Here is a 24,088-nt window from a genome sequence, read left to right as displayed (position 1 = left end):
TGGATTTTGAAAATCAAGAAAGTAATGTCTCTGTAGCAGGAGGCTTGGTAAATAGACAAATAGATATATGATGTTGGCAAAAGAAGCTGTAGCAGGAGGAAATACTTTGTTGGGCAATGGGGAAAGGGCAGAGGGGAGTGCTTTTAATTTAAAATTTCTACATACAAGCCAGTAGAGGCACGACAGACTGACTGGTCTCCTTGTAGGTGGTATTACTTAATGATTTCATGTTGTCTTTCTCTTAATGTATTTTGTTAAATATTTACCTGGTTTACACTTGGGCATGGTCGTCTGGTGACTCGTAACGTCCACCCATTCAGCATCAGCCGAGCATTCAAAGACAGCTGGTGGAGAGAAGAATGTAAGGCTGTGTATTAGAGAGAAGGCTACATAAAATTACATCCTTTTTCCCAAATGGGCTCATGGGGTCATTGCCCCTGGTCATTGTGGAAGTTCTTGATTTTAATGCACACCATTCATATTCTGTAACTGTCTTCTACTTATCCTATAGCAAGTTTCTGAGGAGGCAGTGCTGTAGTTTTGACTGTGAGTTCTGTTGCTGCCGTTTGTGGGGACTCTCCAATTTTCTTAAATTGGCCTTATAAGCACTCACGGCCTTTAAGGGTGGCAGAGGTAGAAACTTTCATAAAATTTAAGAAGTATTTAGATGTACATTTGCACACATACAACGCTATGGGCCAATTGCTGGAAAATAGGATTAGAGTAGAATCATAGAATCCCTGCAGTGTGGAAGCCAACCATTTAGCCCGTTGAGTTCATACTGACTATGTGAAGAGCATCCCATCAAGACTCACACTATCTCTGTAACCCCGCATTTCCCATGGCTAATTCAGCTAGCCTGCACATCCCTGGACACAATGGACAATTTAGCATAGCCAATCCACCAAATCAACCTTGGTGGTTGTTTTTGACTGGTGTGGACACAACGGGTTGAAGGGCCATTTTCCATGCTATAGATTTTTTTGGCTCTGTGATCCTGCATGTAGTGCACTGTGGTGCTTAGCATAAACTGATTCTTGCCAGCTCTTTCTGACAATTGCTGCTTTTTCTGACAATTTTATATGCCCCATCTTTGGATCTAATACTATCCCCAGTATATTATGTTTTCTCCTCCTCTGTTCAGGTTTCCAACCCTTCCATTCTAGTCTAAACTCTAACAACAGCATGAGCAAACAGTCCCTTCAAACAGTTTGGTCCCATTTGTGTTCCGATGCAGCTGGTCCCATTTGTATTGGTTCCACCTTTCAGAAAGCCTGTCCCAATGTCCCAAAAATCTGAATCCTTCCCCACTACAACATTTATTCAGTCCATTTATTCATCTGATCAATCAATTTTCTGTAGTCAGCTTGTACAACCTCACTCCTTTTTCTTACTAATGTCATTGGTACCAATATATATGATGACCATTGGTTGCTCACCCTCCTCCTTCAGAATGCCCTGCAGCCTCTCCATGATATCTTTGACTTCAGCACCACACACCAACTTTGAATCTCTTTAACTGCCTCAGAAATGCCTGTTTTTCCCCTTACTAATCATCTATCATTATCACAAAATACTTATCAATACAACCCTCCTGTCTTACACAGCAATGCTCCCTGTGGTTCCATGGAACTGGCTCTCACTGGGTATCCCCTGAGATGACTGTGCTCCCACCCCCAACAGTATACAAAATGGTATAAATCTTCGAGAGGGAATTGGCCGCAGGGTCTCCTGCACTAGCTGCCTTCTTTAACTCTGCCTGGTTGTCACTTATCCCCCTTCTGCAGTCTTTATCTGATGTGATTTGAGTACCACACTGAGCGCGCTGGAAAGATGATCTCAGCATTGCGAGAGCCCAACAGTGAGCTCACCCGCAGCTCCAGTTCTGAAATGGGGGTAACCAGCAGCTTCAAAGTGATCCTCCACTCACACCTCAGTCTCTTGCTCTACTTTATTTTCCAAAAAATGTCGACTATTCTCCAGCAGGTCCATTTACATATTGGTTGAGAAAGGTTTCTTGAACACACTTAACTAATTCCAACACATTCAAGCCTTCAACACTATGGCAGTCTCAGTCTATGTTTGGAAAATTAGAATCCTCTACTATTGCAACTCTTCAAGGTTAATGGAAAGAGTTGTAGCTCGGATGCTGGTTGTTATGGTTGTGGGTATGTTTGTCAAGCTGGGAAGTTGATTTACAGATGTTTTGTCCCCTGTTTAGGTGACACCTTCAGTGCTTTGAAGCCTCCTGAGAAGTGCTGCTGTACTGCATCTTCTGGAATTTATTTGGTTTTGTTCCTGCTGCTTCCGGTTGCCGGTTCCAGTTGTTCATTGTAGTGGCTGGTATATTGGGTCCAGGTCAATGTGCTTGTTGACGGATTCCGTGGCTGAGTGTCATACTTCTAGAAATTCTTTGGCTGTCCTATGTTTAGCTTGTCCTGTGATCGTTGTGTTGTCCCAGTTGAATTTGTGGTCCCTGTCATCTGTGTGTGTGTGGCTAATAGGGACAGCTAGTCATGGCGTTTAGTGGCTAGTTGGTGTTTGTGGATGCGGATTGTTAGTTGTCTGCCTGTTTGTCCTATATATGTTTTGTGTGGTCTTTGTATGGAATCTTGTAAATTACATTTGTCTTGCATATGATGGGTACTTTGTCCTGATGAGTTGTCTGAGCGTGGGTTGTCAGTTTATGGGCTGTCATGAATCTGATGGTCGGAGAAGTCTGGCTGTCAATTCCAAGACATTTTTCATGTCGGGTAGTGTGATTAGTGAGTTAAGTCATGGTATGTCCTTGTCATGTTGTTTCTTAGGCATCTGCCGATGAAGTTGTGGGGAGATCTGTTCATGGCAAATAATCCATAGAAGTGTTCTTCATCTTCCCTTTGAAGGTCAGGAGTGCTACAGTGTGTTGCTGCCCATTTGAACAGGTTGCTAATGCAGCTTCTCTTGTCTGTGTTTGGCTGCTTGCTGTTGTAGTTCAGCACCTGGTCAGTGTGTGCAGCTTTCCTATACACTTTTGTGGTGCATTCACTTTTCTGTGTTCTTTGGACCATCATAGCCAGGAATGGGAGTTGATTGTTGGTTTCCTCCTCTCTCATAAATCCCTGTGAGTATGGTGTTCATAATCTGGTGTGTGTTCTCGATTGCTGTTCTCTTAATGATGACAAATGTGTCATCTCCATACCTGATCCAGAGTTTGGGTTGGATTTGTGGTAGGGCTGTTTGTTGCAATCTTTGCACCATTGCATCTGCTATGAGTCCAGAGATGGGTGAGCCCACAGGTCTTACAACTCTATTATTCTTACAGCTATCTGTGATCTCCCTACAAAATTGCTTCTCAATTTCTTGCTGACCATTGGGGATCCTATAGTACAATCCCAGCAAAGTGATCACACTTTTTTTTTTCTCAGCTCCCTCTGTGTATCTTCACTGGAAGACCCTCCAGGGAATATCATCTCTAAATACTGCCATGACATTTTCCTTAATCAAAAATGCCACTCCCCCTCCTCTCTTCCCTCCCCTTCTATCTTTTCTATATCATCGATACCCCTGAACTTTGAGTTTCCAGTCCTGTCCCTCCCTCAGTCACGTTTCTGTAATAGTTATGATGTCCCAGTCCCGCGTCCCCATCCACTTCACATCAATGCTGGCTCTGTGACTGTTGCTGACTGACGTCGGGCTTTTAGTGAGGGAGTTCTAGGATTTGGATCCAGTGACAGTGAAGGACAAGTGATGGATTTCCAAGTCAGGATGATGAGTGTCCTGGAGGGGAATGAGCAGGTGGTGATGTTTTCATGCAGTTGCTGTCCTTGTCCTTCCTGGCAGTTATAGGTTTGGAAGGTGCTGTTGAAAGATGATTATGAGCTGTTGTGGTTAATCTTGTAGACTGTACACACTGCTACTATGTGCAGTAGTGGTGGAGGAAGTTGATGTTTAAATTGATGGATGGGATGCATGTTTTCTCTGGGATGATGTTAAGCTTCCAGACCTGCACTCCTCTGGACAAGTGAGGTGTATTGTAACACACTTCGACTGGAACCTTTAGATAATGGATTCAATTTGTTCTCACCTTTGGGAGAAGGACAGACAGAGGCAACTTTCCACATTATTTGGTAGGTTCCAATGTTGTAGTTCTACAAGGACAGCACACCTTGAGGTGTGGCTAGATCTGGAGCACAAATATTCAGTATTATTTGTGGAATGTTGTCAATGCTCGTGACCTTTGCAGAATCCAGTGCCTTCAGCCATTTGTTGATATCATGTGAAATGAAGCAATTTGTCTGACGATTGGCACCCGTGATGACAGGCACCTCAGGAAGGAGCCAATATGGATCATCTATTTGATACTTCTGGCTGAAGGTTGCTTAAGTGCTTCAATCTTGCCTTTTGCACTAAGGGGCTGGGCTCCCCCACTATTGAATGTGGCAATATTGAAAGAACCTCTTTCCCTTCCAGTAAGTTGTTTAATTGCCCACCAACATGCACGATTGGAGATGGAAGGACTGCAGAGCTTTGATCCATTCTGTTGAATGTGGGATTGCTTAACCCTGGCTATCACTGTACAGCATGAAAATAGATCTGGCTGTAGCTTCACATCATTTCAGCTCACTTTCAGGTCTACCTCATGCTGACCCTGGCATGCCCTCTTGCATTCTTCATTGCAGCTGGGTCATTCGCCTGACCCTACGGTAATCGTAGAGAAGGAAATATGCTTCACCGTGAAATTACCAATTGTAATTGGATTCAATTCTACTGCTACTAATGGCCCACTATCCATAAGGGATGCCCAGTTCTGAGTTGCAAAATGTATTTGATTGTATCTTCATCTTGAATGTACCTTAATGACTCGACCTCAACAGCCTTCTGCAGTAAAGAGTTGTGTAGATTCACTACCCTCGGAGAGGAAAAATTCCTCCTCATCTCGGTCTTAAATGGGCCTCTTACTCTAACTTTACTGGGGATCTGGAGCTTGCTGCTTGTAAAAGGGGTCATTCCAGAAATCCTGACATCAATATTAACTGCTACACATAAGACCATGAAAAATAGGAACAGGACTAGACCATTTGGCCCTGAGATCCTGCTAAGCCATTCAATGAGATCTTTGCTAATTAGATAAACCTCACATCCATTTTCCTGTTCATTCCCTGTAACCCTTGATTCCCCTGCTGATGAAGAATTTATCTTTCTCAGCCTTAAATATACACAAGGACTCTGTTCCCCACTGCTCTGTGTGGCAAGGAGTTCAAAGACTCAAAACTCTGTGAAAGAAAATAAATTCCTTCTCATCTCAATCTTAAATTGATGCTCCTTAAATCTGAGACCATACCCTCTGGTCCTAGACTCTCCTGTGAGTCTTCTCATCCTCTCAACATTTACTCTGTCAAGCCCCTGAAGAATCTGACATGTTTCAATGAGATCACCTCTCCTCCTTCTAAATTCCAATGAGTACAGTCCCAAGTTGTTAAACCTTTGCTCACCAGGGATCACCTTCCTGAAACTTCTCTGAACTGCCTCCAATGAAGTGATATCTTCCCTCAAATAAAGGAACAAAAACTGCTCTCTGTACTCCAGCTGTGATTTCACAAACACCTTGTACACCTTGGAGTAAGACATTCCTACTTTTAAACTCTCAACCCTGTGAAATAAGGACCAACATTCATGAAACATCCTGATTACCTGCTGCACCTGTAAACTAGCTTTCTGTGTTTTGTGCACAAGCACTTGATGTTTCATAAACTACAAGGAATGGAGTAAGTTCCAAGTCTGAAAATATGATTTAGACTGTGTGGATGCTTGTTGGCTGCCATGAACACAATGGGTCTCACCGTTTCCTTCAAGTTTATAGTATGGTTCTTCACAGCTGTACGTATTCCAGTGTCTGTAAACTGTGGATGTGAAGTTCTCACGTCCATTTGTCAGTTTACTGGGAGGTCCGCAGTTCACAGCTGTGAATGGGAAACAGTCGAGCAATAAGCTACAATCAATCATGAGATATCTTTCAAGGTTCATAACTTCAATAATAATATTTACATATTTATTTGTTTGTTCAATTTATCGTTCCACCATTTTTCCAGTCTTTTTTAACCAACTGTGTTTGTACCTTTCTAACTGTCTTTACTTAAGTTTAAGAGACTTGTTTTAAGAGGCATTTGGATGGGTATAGAATAGGAAAGGTTTGGAGGGATATGGGCCGGTTGCTGGCAGGTGAGACTAGATTGGGTTGGGATGTCTGGTCGGCATGGACGGGTTGGACCGAAGGGTTTGTTTCCATGCTGTACATCTCTATGACTCTAAGACACCAGGTTTCACAACCTTAAATGTAACATGAAATTCTAGCTCATCATGATCACTCTTTTTTCAGAAGATCCTTCATTAGAAGATCATGAATTAATGCTGCTAATTCATTATTACTAACAGCCTGTTTCCTGGATTGTCCCACAACACATCATCAAATCTACCTTTGCCAATTTGTTCATGCCAAGCAGTGTGTAGGCTAACCTATGCTGATGGCACTTTCCTTAAAAACTGTCACTATTTCTTGATTTATACAAGTCCAACAATGTAGCTACAGCTGGGGTATCTATATGTGAAAACGGAGGCACAGTGGTCATGCCATTGAATCTGGAGGCCAGGCTCTTGGGATGTGGATTCAAATCCCGCCATGGTGACTCATGTAAATAAAACTCAGTAAATGAATTTTGAATTGAAAGCTAGTCCCAATATTGGATAATAGTAATAACAATTAAATTATAGTCAATTATGATTAAAACACTCATGGCCTTTAGGGAAAGAAATCTCTTTACCTACCTGGTCTGGCCTGCATGTTCATCCAGACCCACAGCAATGTAATTGACTCTTAACTGCCCTCCGAACTGGCTGAGAAGCTCCTCAGTTCATGAATAGGCAACAGATGCTGGCTTTTTCAGCAACATTTGCATCCAACCTCACCTTTTCTTTCTCTTGTCTCTAAGCAAACTGATTCTCTGCTTTGATCTTTGGAACCACAGTCCGCATTCTGCCATTCTCAAACATTCTCCTGTTCTGTTCTGACAAAACATCAAGTGCCCTTGTTGTCGAGATACTTCATTAGTGCGTAAATCAGAACAGCCTGCCACATAAGGAGATACTATGACAGGCAGGCCATTACATCATTGAACATGGGAACATGTTTGAAATGCAGAATGACTGACTCCTGTTGTTATGTCTCTTCCTAAACAATTATTTGATCAAAAAGGTAGATATTTTCGAATCAACTTGTTCAGATTACACATCTCTGGAACAGGTTGGGCCCTGAACTTGTGCCTCTTTGTCTTGAGGTAAGAATATTACAATGCACCAGAAAATATCCACTTGGTCAACAAGATAAGATTGAAAGAAGCAATTAATGGAGGAACGATGGTCAGAGAGACTCCCCAGCCTATTAGGATATATTACATTACTTCACTTACGTCTGCACGAATATGGGTCACTGTTCCATGTCCCATCCTTCTGGCAATGCAGCATGGCGGAACTGATGTGCTGTTTTTGCTTTGAATTCTACAGGGAGCACAGTTAATGGAACAGAATTAAAGCATACCAAGGAATCCTTCTGCAAGTTCTCAGGAGTCAGCCATCAGCTGTGGCTCCACCAGAGGGAGTCAGAGAGTAGGGTGACTGAACGTGTGACAGAGATAGTCAAGCCTTAATAATGTATACGGAATCATGGGATCAATATAGCAGGGAATGGCGGAAAACTTTGAAATATTGTGAAATGGAAAGAGGATATCACAAGTATCAAGAGAATTTCGACAGGTTTATGGAATAGGGGGACATGTGGCTGCAGAAATTTAATGCAGAGAATTGTGAAATGATTTAATGCAGATTAGTGTTTGGTAGTTAAAATAGGGAGGGACAGCATTAGTTCAAGAACAAGTCCAAACGTGAGGGCAGGAGCACAGGAACTTTAGAGTATATGTGCTCAAGTCAATGAATGTGGCAGCGCAGGTTGAGACAATGGTTAATTATGTGTCCAGAACCCTGGGATTCATAAACAGGGGTCTAGAGTAAGAAAAACAACAAAGTGATGAGAAAAGCCTCTATAAATCAATTATTCAATCTTGACTGGAGTGTTGTGACCACTTCTGGACACCATGCTTTAGGAAGGACGTGAAGGTATTCAAGATGAGTAGAAAATATATCCTCTTGTTCTTGGAGTGAAGATTAAGAGACAATTAGATCGATCTGTTGAAGACATTGAGAGGTCCATACAGAGTCGATTGGGAGAAGCTATTGGCATTGTAGAAGGAGCAGGACCTAGAGGAATCTGGTTTTAAGGTGAATGGCAAAAGAATAACAGCAACATGAGAAAAAACATTTTTCACACAGTGAGTGGTTTGATCTGGCAGTACTTCCTGACAAAATGGTAAAAACAGATTCAACTGAGGCTTTTAAAAGAGAATTAGACAATTATATAATGAGTAAAAGAAACTCTGGGTTACATAGGAAAATGTGGCAAGCGTAACTACCTGCTTTGCTCTTGCAGAGATTCAGATTGGACTCGATAGACCAATTGCCTGCCTTCTGTTACACAAACCAGTCTATGATTCAGTTAGACTATTAAGTCCCTCATGCAATGCGTTGGCTGTTTGATAGAAGTTTCCAATTAACTCCACTTCTCTGCTCTTTTCACATAGCCTTGCACTTAGGTTAAATTCAATTATTTACCCAAGTTAGTTTGAAATACACAAACGTATCTGTTCCAACAGTTGACCTTGAATTCCAGATGAAAACCACTCACTGTTTAAAAGCATTAGTTACTCATATCACCCCTTGTTCTGTTGCCAATTAGCTTTAGTCTGTATCTTCAGCCACTACAATCAGTTTCTCCTTGATACACTCTCGTTAAACCCTTCATGATTTGGAAGACCTCTGTAATACTTCCCTGCTGCAAAAAGAACACTTCTAGATTTACCAGACTATACATATTACTGAGGCCCTTCATCCCTGATGCAATTCTGGTATATGTCTCTGCAAAACCATGATTCCTTCCTAAGGTATGGAACCCAAAATTAAATACAACTCACTCCTGTGAAGGCCCAAATGGCATTTTATAAAGGTTTATCATATTATTCTTGCTTTTGTACACAATCTCTGAGTTAATAAAGTCAAAGATCAGTCTAATTTTTTGACAATGTTTTCAACTTGACCACAACGTTTTGTGTGTATATATATCCCAAGTTTTTTGGTTCTAGTTCAGGAGACTGAGAAACAGATTTAGACTATTTACACTGTGGAAACAGGCCCTTCGGCCCAATAAGTCCACACCGACCTACCGAAGCGCAACCCACCCAGACCCGTTCCCCTACATTTACCCCTTCACCTAACACTATGGGCAATTTAGCATGGCCAATTCACCTAACTTGTATATTTTTGGACTGTGGGAGGAAACCGGAGCACCTGGAGGAAACCCGCACAGCCATGTGGAGAATGAGCAAACTCCACACAGACTAAGGTGGGAATTGAACCCAGGTCTCTCGCTGGGAAGCAGCAGTGCTAATCACTGTGTCGCCCACATATTTTGATTCTAATATGACTTGTGTTTAAAACTCATCTTATCCTCAAAATGTTAACTCAATGCCTCTCACCACAGATGCTGCCAGACCTGCTGAGTTTCTCAAGCACTTTAAAATGAAATAAAGACTGGAATTAAATGTCACCCTTCACCCCCTTTGGACAATCCAAAGTACTTTACAATCAGTGAATTGCATGCACCGTTCTATTGTTGGAAAGCAGCAGCTAAATTGCAAAGAGAATGCTCCCACAAAGAGAAATGGGATAATGGCCACTTCTTTTTTGTGAACTGAACTGGAGAATAAGGGAACTGAGGGGAAAGGATCCCAGCTGTTCCCTAAAATACTGATCATGGCATCTTTGCATCCTCTGAGAGAACTATTGGACCTCCATTTAATGTCTGAAATACAGTGCAGCACTCAATCAATATTACAGTGATGCTTTGGGTGAAATTCTTTCATTCAAATCTCTTATTTATGGTCCCATGTAATCGTAATATTAGACAAGTCAGATCCCAGAGTAAACCCCACCTTGATAGTTCATAGGTTAAACTTTTGTGGTAGGTCACCATGGTGGTCAGTCATTGAAATATTTTCATGAGAGGTGTTCATTATTCAAAAGAAAGAGAACCAAATAAAATTGTATGTATACCAAGACCGTTAAAAACTTTTTTTTCAGTTCTCACAATTTGAAGAGTTCTATACAAATGCTCCCAAATGAAACTTCACAAAGTAAAACTTGGGCACCACAATGGCTCAGTGGTTAGCACTGCTACTTCATAGTACCAGGGACCTTGGTTTGATTCTAGCCTCGGGCAACTGTCTATGTGGAGATTGCATGTTCTCCCCATGTCTGTGTGGGTTTCCTCCCACATTCCAAAGATATGCAGGTTAAGTAGATTGGCTATGTAAAATCACCCAGGAATATTGTTGTAAAGTTGGTATGGTAAAATGAGGGGGGAAAGTGAGGACTGCAGATGCTGGAGATTAGAGCTGAAAATGTGTTGCTGGAAAAGCGCAGCAGGTCAGGCAGCATCCAAGGAGCAGGAGAATCGATGTTTCGGGCATGAGCCTGAAGAAGGGCACCTGGTAAAATGAGGGAAAGCATTGCATGGTCCCTTTAGACAATGGTGTTTTTTCAGTGCTTAGAAGTTAAGATAGATGTCTGAACAGCAATTAAAGTCCAGGTTTACAGATTGAAACATTTTGTATCAAATAGCCACGCAGCATTTTTACCAAGATGACAAGTCTTTTCAAATTTATCCAAATAATTTAAACTAAGCACTTTGAGGTTGAAAGACAATTAAATTTAAATCTGATGGTGTTGACAACCTTGAACCAATTTGGTTGTACAGAAATCAGTATGTCTGCATGGGTATAAAGACAGGGACAATTGGACATAGAGGAGAGAGCCATCTGAAGAGATAAGAAATCTCCACACTCTCAGAAAAAGGCACCCATAAAGGTATCATGGCACGTTTCGATAATATTCCAGGCAAAAATATCAGAGAAAATACCTGAGAAGCATTTCAGCCAGAGGAAGACAATGAAAGAAGATACAGAAAGTTGAGAAGGATCTATTCTGTGTGAACTTTGAGAGACAAAGTTTTAATTTATTTTTTTCTTATTACTTGGATTCAGATAAGTGGAACCTATGTTATTGGAACAGCATACAGTCTTACTTTATTCAGGAAGAGGTAGTTAGAGAGGAACTGCTCAGTCTGTTAGTTGTTCTGTTAGTTTGTTCAGTGTTGAAATTGCATAAATAATTTGTTACGTGTTAATTATAGAGTGGGGAATGGATTCCATTTCATTTAATCATACTTTTATCAGGGTTGGGGGTAAGAGGTAGGTTATATCACTTTTCACACTTATTTTTAATGTGATTATGAAACAAGGTGAGTTCCTCTGGGTGTTTTGGGTTTAATTATCAGAGGGGTGTTGATCTCCACTTTGTCACAAAGTGCAGGTGGGTTGACCATGGCAAATGCAGGATTATAGGATAGGGGGTTGGATCTGGGTAGGATGTGCTTCGGAGGTGTGGTCTTTATGGGCTAAATAGCCAATCCACAATGTAGGGATTATGTTATTCTTCCCTGATGCTATGAAAACACTTCAGGTAGGGTGAATGTTCCCTGACCATGATTCTCCTGCTAAGAGGAAACTCTTCTGAACTAAACTCTTGATTCTTTGGAACTGAAGTCAAAAGCTAAACTAATGGCTTCAGGTTTGCATAAACACAACAGTATAAACAAATCATCCATTGACATAGCAGGTGTCTTGTCACACAATTGACTGAAGCCTGCTTGGGTATGTTGTATTCAGGTCACTATTCCCAAATCTGATCTTCTAAAAAATAATCTGAACAGAACTGAAACCACATATCTGCCTCTATTTTAAATCAAAATCCCAAATGGTGATAATATGTGTAGTATATAACTTTAATAATACTCCAGAGTGGGAGTTGTGCTCATAATTTTCTGAATCAGCATGAAAAGTTTATGTATTAAATATCAAAACAGGGTTGACCAGAGTTAACAGAGCCCTCAATGTTCATTACTGGTTTAAAGAGAATGCAACTTACGTAGAGCTCAAACCCAACATCACAGCTCAGTTGTACAATGTCCTTATAATCATACTCTGATTTATTCGGCTGAATAACATTATGCTCCAAGATGTAAGTGGGACATTGTTTGGCTGCAGACAAAACACACAGGAAACCATATTAGATTTTAAACAAGCAATACTGTCACAGAGAAATATAGCACAGAAATTTGACATTCAACTTACCATGTCTTCGGTAACTGTTTGAAAGAGCAATCTAGTTATTCTCTTTTCCTATAAGCTTGAAAATAATTTTCTATTTGAAGTATTTATCAGTTCCCCTCTTGAAAGTTCCTACTAAATCTTACTCAACTGCCCTTTGAGGCAGCACATTCCAGATTATAACAACTCACTTCATAAAAAGGAGGCTATCTCAACTAATGCTCTGGGTCGTTCATCAATTATCTTGAATTAGTCTCTCATCACGGACCGACATTCTTTGGAACAAAGTGTGATATTACATCTTCTCTTTATATTTTAATAAACGTACAAGATCGCCAACAATATAGGAGAAAGTGAGGACTGCAGATGCTGGAGACCATAGCAACATGACGGCTGGAGGAAGAGCGCCTCATCTTATAGAACATAGAACATAGAACAATACAGCACAGAACAGGCCCTTCGGCCCACGATGTTGTGCCGAACTTCTATCTTAGATTAAGCACCCATCCATGTACCTATCCAAATGCCGCTTAAAGGTCGCCAATGAATCTGACTCTACCACTCCCTCGGGCAGCGCATTCCATGCCCCCACCACTCTCTGGGTAAAGAACCCACCCCTGACATCTCCCCTATACCTTCCACCCTTCACGTTAAATTTATGTCCCCTTGTAACACTCTGTTGTACCCGGGGAAAAAGTTTCTGACTGTCTACTCTATCTATTCCGCTGATCATCTTATAAACCTCTATCAAGTCACCCCTCATCCTTCGCCGTTCCAACGAGAAAAGGCCGAGAACTCTCAACCTATCCTCGTACGACCTACTCTCCATTCCAGGCAACATCCTGGTAAATCTTCTCTGCACCCTCTCCAAAGCTTCCACATCTTTCCTAAAGTGAGGCGACCAGAACTGCACACAGTACTCCAAATGTGGCCGAACCAAAGTCCTGTACAGCTGCAACATCACCTCACGACTCTTGAATTCAATCCCTCTGCTAATGAACGATAATACTCCATAGGCCTTCTTACAAACTCTATCCACCTGAGTGGCAACCTTCAAAGATCTATGTACATAGACCCCAAGATCCCTCTGTTCCTCCACCTGACCAAGAACCCTACCATTAACCCTGTATTCCGCATTCTTATTTGTTCTTCCAAAATGGACAACCTCACACTTGGCAGGGTTGAACTCCATCTGCCACTCCTCAGCCCAGCTCTGCATCCTATCTAAGTCCCTCTGCAGCCGACAACAGCCCTCCTCACTGTCCACAACTCCACCTATCTTTGTATCATCTGCAAATTTACTGACCCACCCTTCGACTCCCTCCTCTAAGTCATTAATAAAAATTACAAACAGCAGAGGACCCAGAACTGATCCCTGCGGAACTCCACTTGTAACTGGACTCCATGCTGAATATTTACCATCTACCACCACTCTCTGACTTCTACCGGTTAGCCAGTTTTCTATCCAATTGGCCAAATTTCCCTCTATCCCATGCCTCCTGACTTTCCGCATAAGCCTACCATGGGGAACCTTATCAAATGCCTTACTAAAATCCATGTACACTACATCCACTGCTCTACCCTCATCCACATGCTTGGTCACCTCCTCGAAGAATTCAATAAGACTTGTAAGGCAAGACCTACCCTTCACAAATCCGTGCTGGCTGTCCCTAATCAAGCAGTGTCTTTCCAGATACTCGTAAATCCTATCCCTCAGTACCCTTTCCATTACTTTGCCTGCCACAGAAGTAAGACTAACTGGCCTGTAATTCCCGGGGTTATTCCTATTCCCTTTTTTGAACAGGGGCACAACATTCGCTACTCTCCAGTCCCCTGGTACCACCCCAGTTGCCAGTGAAGACGAGAAGATCATTGACAACGGTACTGCAATTTCCTCTCTTGCTTCCCACATAATCCTAGGATATATCCCGTCAGGCCCGTGGGACTTGTCTATCTTCTGCCTAGGAACCCTCCAACCACAAGGGATGAACTCAGATTTCTCCAGTTTCCTCATTTCCCCTCCCCCCACCTTGTCTCAGTCCCAACCCTCGAACTCAGCACCACCTTCCTAACCTGCAATCTTCTTCCTGACCTCTCCGCCCCAACCCCACTCCGGTCTATCACCCTCACCTTAACCTCCTTCCATCTATTGCATTTCCAACGCCCCTCCCCCAAGTCCCTCCTCCCTACCTTTTATCTTAGCCTGCTGGGCACACTTTCCTCATTCCTGATGAAGGGCTCATGCCTGAAACGTCGATTCTCCTGCTCCTTGGATGCTGCCTGACCTGCTGCGCTTTTCCAGCAACACATTTTCAGCATCGACAATATAGAAATTGTTTTCACAACTGAACTCTACTAACTACTGGGTCTCCTTCCTGCAGCAGCCATGGGACAGTGGCTGTTACTCTCATTCAGAATTCATGATACTGAGGGTTCTAGTCCCATTCTAGAGACAAGCTCACATTTCCAGTGTGGAAATGCTGCAGCATTGGAGGGTCAGGTCAGAGGGAGTGTTGCACTGTCAGAAGATCATAAGCTCCTTATTAAAGGAATACTGCTCTGTCAGAGAATCAATATTGCGGGAGTTGTGAAAAAAAAATTTGCAGGCTGTGGGCTTTGAATGCTAGGCCAGCATTCATTGCCCATACCTAATTGGCCAGAGAGGTAATAAAGAGTCAACAACAGTGCTGCAGATGATGTAGGACAGCAGTTTCCTTCCTTAAAGGACATGACCGAATTAGACATTTTTTTAGCCAACAATCAACAATGGTTTCATAGTGATCATTAGAGGCTTAAATTGAATTCAAATTCCACCATCTTCCTTTGCTGAATTTGAACCCAGGTCTCCAGAAAATCACTTGAATCTCCGAATCAAAAGTCTAGCACTACTCTGATTCAAACGTCAAAGCCATCACCTTCCACAGTACTACACTAGTAGAAAGATCAGTGTTAAAGGAATGCTGCCTTTCCAAAGGATAGGGAATGCTGTACAGTCAGAGAATCACCACTGAAGGAATGACAGTCAGACGGTCAGTATTGAGGAGTGCTGCACTGTCAGAGGGTCAATGCTGAGTGAATGTTTGGAGGATCAGTACTGAGGGAAAGCTGCACTGTCAGAGGAACAGTATGGAGAGAGTGCTGTACTATTATAGAGTCAGTACTAATTGAGTTCTGTATCATTGAACAGTTAGTGTTGATGGAGTGCTGCACTGTAGGAGGGTCAGTACTGAGGCAGTACTGCACTGAGGGAACATGGTATTGTTGAAAGGTAAGTATTTTGGGTGAATTGAAATGTTAGATATACCATGTTTCAGAATCAAATTTAAAATGAGTCTCTACAGGGAAAGTAAAGAATTGTATAAAGGTACTGAAGAAAACTTTGAAAATGATTAGTTAGGATGCTACCTGAACTAAAGGATAAATAACGATTAGAAAAGTAAAAAGAAAAACAGGTTGGAATTTTCTTCTCAAAAAGTTTGCTCATGGGGGCTGTGATCAGAATTAAACTTTAAAATTATAAGTTTCAATAGAGTAGACTTGGGAAAGATGTTTCCATTTTGGGAGGAAACTAAAATTAGGGGAAGTCAGTGTTAGACAGTTACACATAAATATATTCAGAAACATCTTCATCCCGAGAGTGGTGAGAATGCGGAAGTACCAGTGGGAGTAAGTTAAGGTGATTATAAGAAATGGATTGAATGAACAAATTGGATACAGACTTGAAGGAGAAGGAGAGAGATTGACATGCTGATGGGGTGAGACATAGAGAGGCTGGGAGAATGTGTGTAGTGATGCACAGCCACAGGCTACATGGCCTCCTGTACAGCAAAGTTCATGTTACTTTGGCAAATTCTACATTTTACCGGTTGATTTGTACATTATTTTCCACCCTTTCTTCTCTCCTTGATCATCGGTGCGGAAAGTTATCTCCACCTCATTTGACAGAAGTTCATGAATAACCGGAGCACTATCTCCACAGAAGGGGCCATATTCCTTTGCTCTGGATGTGATCTGGAATCAGGAAAATCTATATTAGTTGCAGAATCATGGAACAGTCTAGTACTGAAGGAGGCCAGACAGCCAATCAGGATTGAACCGGCTCTCTCAAGGAGCAATCCCATTAATTTCACAAAAACTGTCCTCTCACCTTGCAATGTTTTTTCTCAGTATCTATCCAATTCAGTTTTAAACACCACAATTAATTCTGCTTCCACCATCTGTACAGAGAGTGCATTCCAAATCCCAGTCAGTTATTGCACAGAGAGAAGATTTTTCTTCCTTGGCCTTGTCCCTCAGGCTTCTTTATTTGTATTGAGTTATTGACCATTCATGTCATCCCTACTACCTGCTGCGCAAGTTCATCACTGACCTCCTGACAGCAGTCTACTTACCACCAAGATGGAAGGGAAGAAATTTATACCAGTCCAAACCCACTCAAGATGAAATTCCCAGAAGCCTGATTCGTTATAACTGGTGACTTCAACTGTGCCAACCTCAAGAGGGCGCTATCAAAATATCATCAACATGTTTCCTGTCCCATGTAGGGACCAGACATCCTACACAGCCATCAAAGATGCCTGCTGCTCCATAACCTCTCCGCACCTCGAAAAATCAGATCACAATGCTGTGTTCCTTCTCCCAGTTTATAAGCAGAAGTGGAAATGTGAGGTCCCAGCACAGAAATAGGACAGTGCTGATCTGAGACAGCAGAAGACCTTCTGTGGGACTGCTTGGAATCGGTGGACTGATTGTATATTCAAGAATTCTGCAGCCAACCAGATGAGTATGCCACCACCATCACGGACTTCATTAACAAGTGCATAGAGCTGCGTGCCAAAGAACACAATCTGTATGTTCTCCAACCTGAAAACATGGATGAACCAGGAAATCCATTGCCAACTGGAGATCAGGTGTGCGGTGTTCAAGTCATACAACTCAAACCTTTACAGGAAATCCAGATACAATCTCCACAAGGCCATTAGAGATGCCAAGAGGTAATACCGTACTACGTTAGAGACCCAAGCCAGCTGACTGTGGCAATGCCTACACAAAGTAGAGTCATAGATATGTACAGACCTCTCTGTCCAACTCGTCCACGCCGACCATATATCCCAACCTAATCTACTCCCACCTGCCAGCACTTGGCCCATATCCCGCTAAACCCTTTCTTTTCATATACCCATCCAGATGCCTTTTAAATGTTGCAATTGTACCAACTTCCAGCACTTCCTCTGGCAGCTCATTCCAGACACGCACTAACCTCTACATGAAAAAAATTGCCCCTTAGATCCCTTTTATATCTTTCCCCTCTCACCCTAAACCTATGCCCTCTAGTTTTGGACTCTATTACCCCAGGGAAAAGACTTTGTCTATTTATCCTATCCATGTCCCTCATGATTTTATAAACCTCTATGAGGTCACCCCTCAGCCTCCGATGCTCCAGGGAAAACAGCCCCCATCTATTCAGCCTCTCCATATAGCTCAAATCCTCCAATCTGGCAACATCCTTGTTAATCTTTTCTGAACCCTTTCAAGTTTCATAACATCCTTCCGAAAGGAAGGTGACCAGAATTGCATGCAATATTTGCAAAAGTGGCCTAACCAATGCCCTGTACAGCTGCAACATGACCTCCCAACTCCTGCATTCAATACTCTGACCAATAAAGGAAATCATACCAAATGCCTTCTTCACTATCCTATCTACCTGCAACTCCATTTTCCAAGAGCTATGAACCTGCACTCCAAGGTGTCATTGTTCAGCAACGTTCCCTAGGACCTTACCATTAAGTGCATAAGTTCTGCTAAGATTTGCTTTCCCAAAATACAGCACCTTGCATTTATCTTAGTTGCATCTGCCACTCCTCAGCCTATTGGCCCAACTGGTCAAGATCCTGTTGTATTCTGAGGTAACCTTCTTTGCTGTCCACTACACCTCCAATTTTGGTGTCATCTGCAAACTTACTAACTATACCTCCTATGTTCACATCCAAATCATTTATATAAATAACAAAAAGTAGTGGATCCAGCACTGATCCTTGTGGCTCCACTGGTCATAGGCCTCCTGCCTGAAAAACAACACTCTATCACCACCCTCTGTCTTCTACCTTTGAGCCAGTTCTATATCCAAATTGCTAGTTCTCTTTGTATTCCATGAGGTCTAACCTTGTTAACCAGTCTCCCATGGGGAACCTTGTCGAATGCCTTACTGAAGTCCATATAGATCATGTACACCACTCTATCCTCATCAATCCTCTATGTTACTTTTTCAAAAAACTCAATCAAGTTCATGAGACATGATTTACCACGCACAAAGACCATCCCTAATCAGTCTTTGCTTTTCCACAGTCCTTGCCTGTAAATCTTGTCTGTCAGGGTTCCCTCCAACAACTTGCCCTCCACCAACGTCAGGCTCACCGCTCTATAGTTCCCTAACTTGTCCTTACCACTTTCTTAAATAATGGTACCACGTTTGCCAACCTCCAGTCTTTTGGCACCTCACCTGTGACTATTGATGATACAAATATCTCAGCAAGAGGCCCAGCAATCAAGAGACTGAACAGGCCCAGTTCTGACTTTAGGAACTTGCTGTAGGGATTAAGGGACTTGCCATTTATAAAAGATAGCCATACCTTCAGGATATCAGACAAACAGCCAGTTGAAGGATCCCCTTCCACCTCGAAGTCCTCTGCAAATTGCATGATCACCTCAAATCCTGGGTCGATCTGGACTCTGTAATGGCACTCGGAATTCTCTGCATAAGCTTCAGGATAATTTGGGCTGGTGATGATACCCTTGAATTTTGTGAACACTTCCCCACTGCAGTTCACTATTGTTGGAAAAGCACAGAATAGATATCAGACTGACAGAATAACAACTGTAATCAGTGTTAATTCAAAAGGAGTGTTACATCAGATAGGGTTACATTTCTGTGACATGTTCTCTTACACTATCAGATTAGCATATATACCCTAAATAGGGGTATATACCATAAATCTCTATTGGTATTCAGTAGATGTATTACAGGAGGTTATGTGGAATGTCAAAGGATATTGTCTTATATCTCTATTAGCCATTAAGAGGGTATTGTCAAAAACATTTGCCTCTAATGGAAAATCAAGGGTTATGTAATGTTGGAACATGTACCTCGCATTCTTTCTTCAATGGGAAAATAATGGTTAACTCTTGTGCACAAATCAGGTATAGGCCCCAGTTTCACCATTCAGGGACTCCTTCAAAAGAAGAATTGCTGAGGATAGACTCAGGAAGATATTGTCGCCCATCCTCCCCATGGGAGAATGATTAGCAAGGTTAGATCTCATGGAATACAGGGAGAACTAGCCATTTGGATACAGAACTGGCTCAAAGGTAGAAGACAGAGGTGGTGATGGAGGGTTGCTTTTCAGACTGGAGGCCTGTGACAGTGCCACAAGGATTGGTGCTGGATCCTCTAATTTTTGTCATTTGCATAAATGATTTGGATGTGAGCATAAGAGGTACATTTAGTAAGGTTGCAGATGACACCAAAATTGGAGATATAGTGGACAGCAAAGAAGGTTACCCCAGGTTGCAACAGGATCTTGACCAGATGAGCCAATGATCTGAGAAGTGGCAGATGGAGTTCAATTCAGATAAATGCGAGGTGCTGCATTTTGGGAAAGCAAATCTTAGCAGGACTTATACACTTCATGGTAAGCTCCTAGGGAGTGTTGCTGAACAAAGAGACCTTGGAGTGCAGGTTCATAGCTTCTTGAAAGTGAAATTGCAGGTAGATAGGATAGTGAAGAAGGCATTTGGTATGCTTTCCTTTATTGGTCAGAGTATTGAGTACAGGAGTTGGGAGGTCATGTTGCAGCTGTACAGGACATTGGTTAGGCCACTGTTGGAATATTGCATGCAATTCTGGTGTCCTTCCTATTGGAAAGATGTTGTGAAACTTGAAAGGGTTCAGAAAAGATTTACAAGGATATTGCCAGGTTGGAGGATTTGAGCTATAGGGAGAGGCTGAACAGGCTGGGGCTGTTTTCCCTAAGCGTCGGTGGCTGAGGTTATAGAGGTTTATAAAATTATGAGGGACATGGATAGGATAAATCGGCAAAGTCTTTTCCCGGGGGTTGGGAAGTTCAGAACTAGAGGGCATAGGTTTACAGTGAAAGGGTTGAGATATAAAAGAGACCTAAGGGGCAACTTCTTCACACAGAGAGTGGTACGTGTATGGAATGAGCTGCCAAAGGACGTGGTAGAGGCTGGTACAATTGCAGCAGTTAAGAGGCATTCAGATGGGTGTATGAATAGGAAGGGTTCGGAGGGTTATGGGCTGGGTGCTAGCAGGTGGGACTAGACTGGGTTGGGATGTCTGGTCAGCATGGGCGGGTTGGACTGAAGTGTCTGTTTCCATTCTGTACATCTCTATGACTCTATGACTCAGGAAGTCCCAAGGCTCTTTATTTCTCATAAATGACATAGTTGTTCTCCCCACTGCGCTGGGCCAATATGAAATCCTTTAAAAATTCAATCAAAATAGAAATTGAGCTCCTGGGTTTTCACATAGGATCTTGTTGTGCCCAATTTGGTAGTCTGGTTATCTTGCATTACAGAAGGGAACACAACTCGGTCCCAATTGGAAGTACTTCTGACAGTGCAGCACTTCCTCAACATTGCATTGGATTTCCCTGCCTAAATTGTTGTGCTTCAGTCTCTGGAGTGGGATCTAACTCACAACAAGCTTGAGCTGAGAAAAGTGTGCACCTTAACACGAGCAAAGTTTGAAAATTGCTTATTTAGGAAGCAGTGAAATGTTGAGATCAAGAAAAGCAAGGAAGCAACAAAAAAGAAACCGATATTGCAAAATTGTAGGTGAAGGGTGGAGGCTTAGCTGATTGGCTCATTTAGTGCACTGGGATGCAGTCAGTGAATCAAAATGGATCCTTTCCTTTAATGTGAGTCACCATCGCCAGGCACTCATGATGTCTGATGCTTGTTCAAAATACTGCCGTAATGTTGCTCTGGTAGGGATTGAATTAGGAATCTCAAATAGAGGTGACCTTTTATTTAATCATTCAAAGGATGTGGGCATTGGTGGATAGGATCCTTCCCATTCTCTAATTCCAACTTTGTGGTGGTATGACACAATGAAATATTTAAGTGAAAGATAGAAAACTTTTTACCCCCACAGATTCTTTGGTTTTCTTGCAAGAGGTAGCCTGGGCGGCAGGAGCAATGAAATCCTCCAATATAGTTGTTGCAATAATGGCTGCAAGGATCCTCTTCCTTACATTCATCAACATCTACAATGAGATAGAGACAGGTATATGTCACTTGTCAGTTTTATGGTTTCTCTCCTTGAGCTTTGGGCAGATGCAGACCAAAATTGCCAGGGACAATTAGGTGGGACAGGGAAGAGGAAAGAGACAGAGTCAAGAATTGAAATATAGGATTTTGTCAAGGGAACAGTAACTGTGAGTTGGGCAATTTCCCAACTCTCAAACCCATTTCTATACAGAGGATTAGCCCTCTCCTTGGTATTCATATTCTTGGGAGTTATGGTTGGTTGGACACTGTCACACATCTGCAGCAGTGCAGTAAATTATGCGAGCAGCTGAGTTTAGGCTGATAACTCAACACCCAGACTGGAATGAGCACGTTGCCATAATAGGAAATGCTAGACAGACTAGGCCAGTGTCCTCTAAATAAAAACCAAAAGAACTGCAGATGCTGAAATCAGATTTAAAAAAAAACAAAACTTGCTGGAAAACCTCTGCAGGTCTGGCAGCATCTGCGGAGAGAAATTAGAGTTCATGTTTTAGGTCCAGCGACCCTTCCTCAGAACTCCATTTGACCCACCCTGCTCTGAGATGGGGGCAACAAGTTAAGTTTATTTTGTGCGGGGGGGAAATTGATGATGGGCACTGCAGGCTGCACACTGCTCGAAATGTCAATGATGCTGAAATTCCTATCCCAAATTCTCAAGACAGTGGAAGGGACACATGCCAGTATGGTGGTGGTGATGGTGTTAATGCATAAGGCACCATTGACAGCTGACCAGATACTGATGTGTTACTGAAGTTGAAGGTTTGATTAGGCAGAGTTTGACAATTATAGTCGAGAATACTGGCCTCAGACCATACATGGTCTCACAGCATGCAAAAGTGAGACCATTTTGATGTGAACCACCATTGCTCAGCACCCATGATGTCTGATGCTTGTTCACAATACTGCAGCGATGTTGCTCGTGCAGGGACAGAATTAGGAATCACAAATGGGGGTAAAGATCTTTTAATTAATCATATAAGGACGTGGGCATTGCTGCATAGGACAGCATCAATTGTGCTGGAGAAAGGTGGTGAGATGCCCTCTCATGCTGTTACATTCCAGGTCGTGTTAGGACACAGTGCTCTTAGGAAGTACGTTCCAGGATTTTCACCCAGTGACATTGAAGGAATGATGACAAAGTTCCAAATCAGGATATTGTGTGGCAGAAAGGAGAACTTTGAGGTGAAAGTGGCAGCCCTTGACATTAAGGCTGCATTCAACCAGGTGTGGCATCAAGGAGCCTCAGCAGAACTGGAATCAATGGGTATCAGAGGGCAAACTCTCCACTGGTTGGATTTATGGCTGGCACTTAGGAAGATGGTTGAGATTGTTGGAGGTCAGTATTCACAGCTCCAGAACATCTCTGAAGGAGTTAGGATAGTGTCCTACGCCCAACCATCTTCAACTGCTTCATTAATAATTCCCTCCATCATAAGGTCAGAAGTGGGAATTTCACCAATGAATGCACAATGTCTAGCACCATTCTTTACTCCATCAATAGTGAATGTAGTCCATACTCAAATGCAACAAGCTCTGGACAATATCCAGTCTTGGGCTGAGAAATGGCACATAACATCCATGCCACACAAATGCCAGGCAATGGTCATCTCTAATAAGAGACAATCTAATCACTACCCCTTGACATCTAATGATGTTATCATTGGCCAAAAACCTAACTGGACCCACCACAGTGGCCACGAGAACACGTCAGAGTTTAGAAATACTGCAGTGAGTAACTCAACTCCTGACTCCCCAAAGTGTCCACCAACTATAAGGCACAGGTTAGGGGTGTGATAGAATACTCCCCATCTCCAATAAAAGTCAAGAAGCTTAATCCATCCAGGCTAAAGCAACCCACTTGATTGGCTATACATTCACAAGCATTCACTCCCTCCACCAGCACCACTCAATAACAGCAGTTTATACTGTTGACAAGATGCATTGCAGAAATTCATCAAAGATCTTCAGACAGCATCTTCCAAATGCAAGACTACTTCCATTGAAAAGGATAAGGGCAACAGGTAAACAGGAACACCACCACCTGCAAGTTCCCCTCCAAGCCACTCACCATCCTGACTTGGAAATGTTCCCTCGCTGTCACTGGGTCAAAATTCTGGTGTTTCCTCCCTAAAGGCTTTATGTGCCAAAATACAACATGTCGACTGCAGAGGTTCAAGAAGGTAGCTCACCACCGCCTTTGCAAGGGCAAACAGGTATGGGCAATAAAATGGTGGCCAACCAGCGATGTCCAGGTCCCATGAGTGAATTTTAAAAAACTTACAGAAGTGGTGTTCACCTGCATCAGCTGCTCATGTTCTAGGTGGTAGTGGTTTGAAAGCTGCTGTTCAAGGCCCCTTGATGAATTATTGCAGAGCATCTTGTAGATGGTGTACCATGTTGACATTGGACTAAATATTTAAGATGGCAGATATCGTGCCAATAAAATGGGCATCTTTTATCCTGCTTAA

The 24,088-nt window shown here is 42.5% G+C and overlaps 1 protein-coding gene across 2 annotated transcripts in view; it reads right to left on the bottom strand.

Moving 5' to 3' along the window:
* Positions 1–24,088, bottom strand: part of LOC140454437 (complement C1s subcomponent-like) — a 35,696-nt gene that overhangs the window by 1,845 nt on the left and 9,763 nt on the right. The window contains exons 4-10 of one of the 2 annotated variants that reach the window (XM_072549168.1): positions 21,476–21,595; positions 18,941–19,137; positions 16,175–16,322; positions 12,130–12,242; positions 7,446–7,533; positions 5,823–5,942; positions 267–344 (exon numbers count right to left, since the gene is read on the bottom strand). In XM_072549168.1, coding sequence (XP_072405269.1) covers positions 267–344; positions 5,823–5,942; positions 7,446–7,533; positions 12,130–12,242; positions 16,175–16,322; positions 18,941–19,137; positions 21,476–21,595 — 864 coding nt within the window. The remainder of the gene's footprint in view (positions 1–266; positions 345–5,822; positions 5,943–7,445; positions 7,534–12,129; positions 12,243–16,174; positions 16,323–18,940; positions 19,138–21,475; positions 21,596–24,088) is intronic. The other variant, XM_072549169.1, reaches the window with a different exon arrangement.

Source organism: Chiloscyllium punctatum, chromosome 29 (genome assembly GCF_047496795.1).
Source record: "Chiloscyllium punctatum isolate Juve2018m chromosome 29, sChiPun1.3, whole genome shotgun sequence".
Lineage (NCBI taxonomy): Eukaryota > Metazoa > Chordata > Chondrichthyes > Orectolobiformes > Hemiscylliidae > Chiloscyllium > Chiloscyllium punctatum.
Note: the sequence above shows the minus strand (reverse complement) of the source record. Positions and strands in the feature narration are given on the sequence as shown.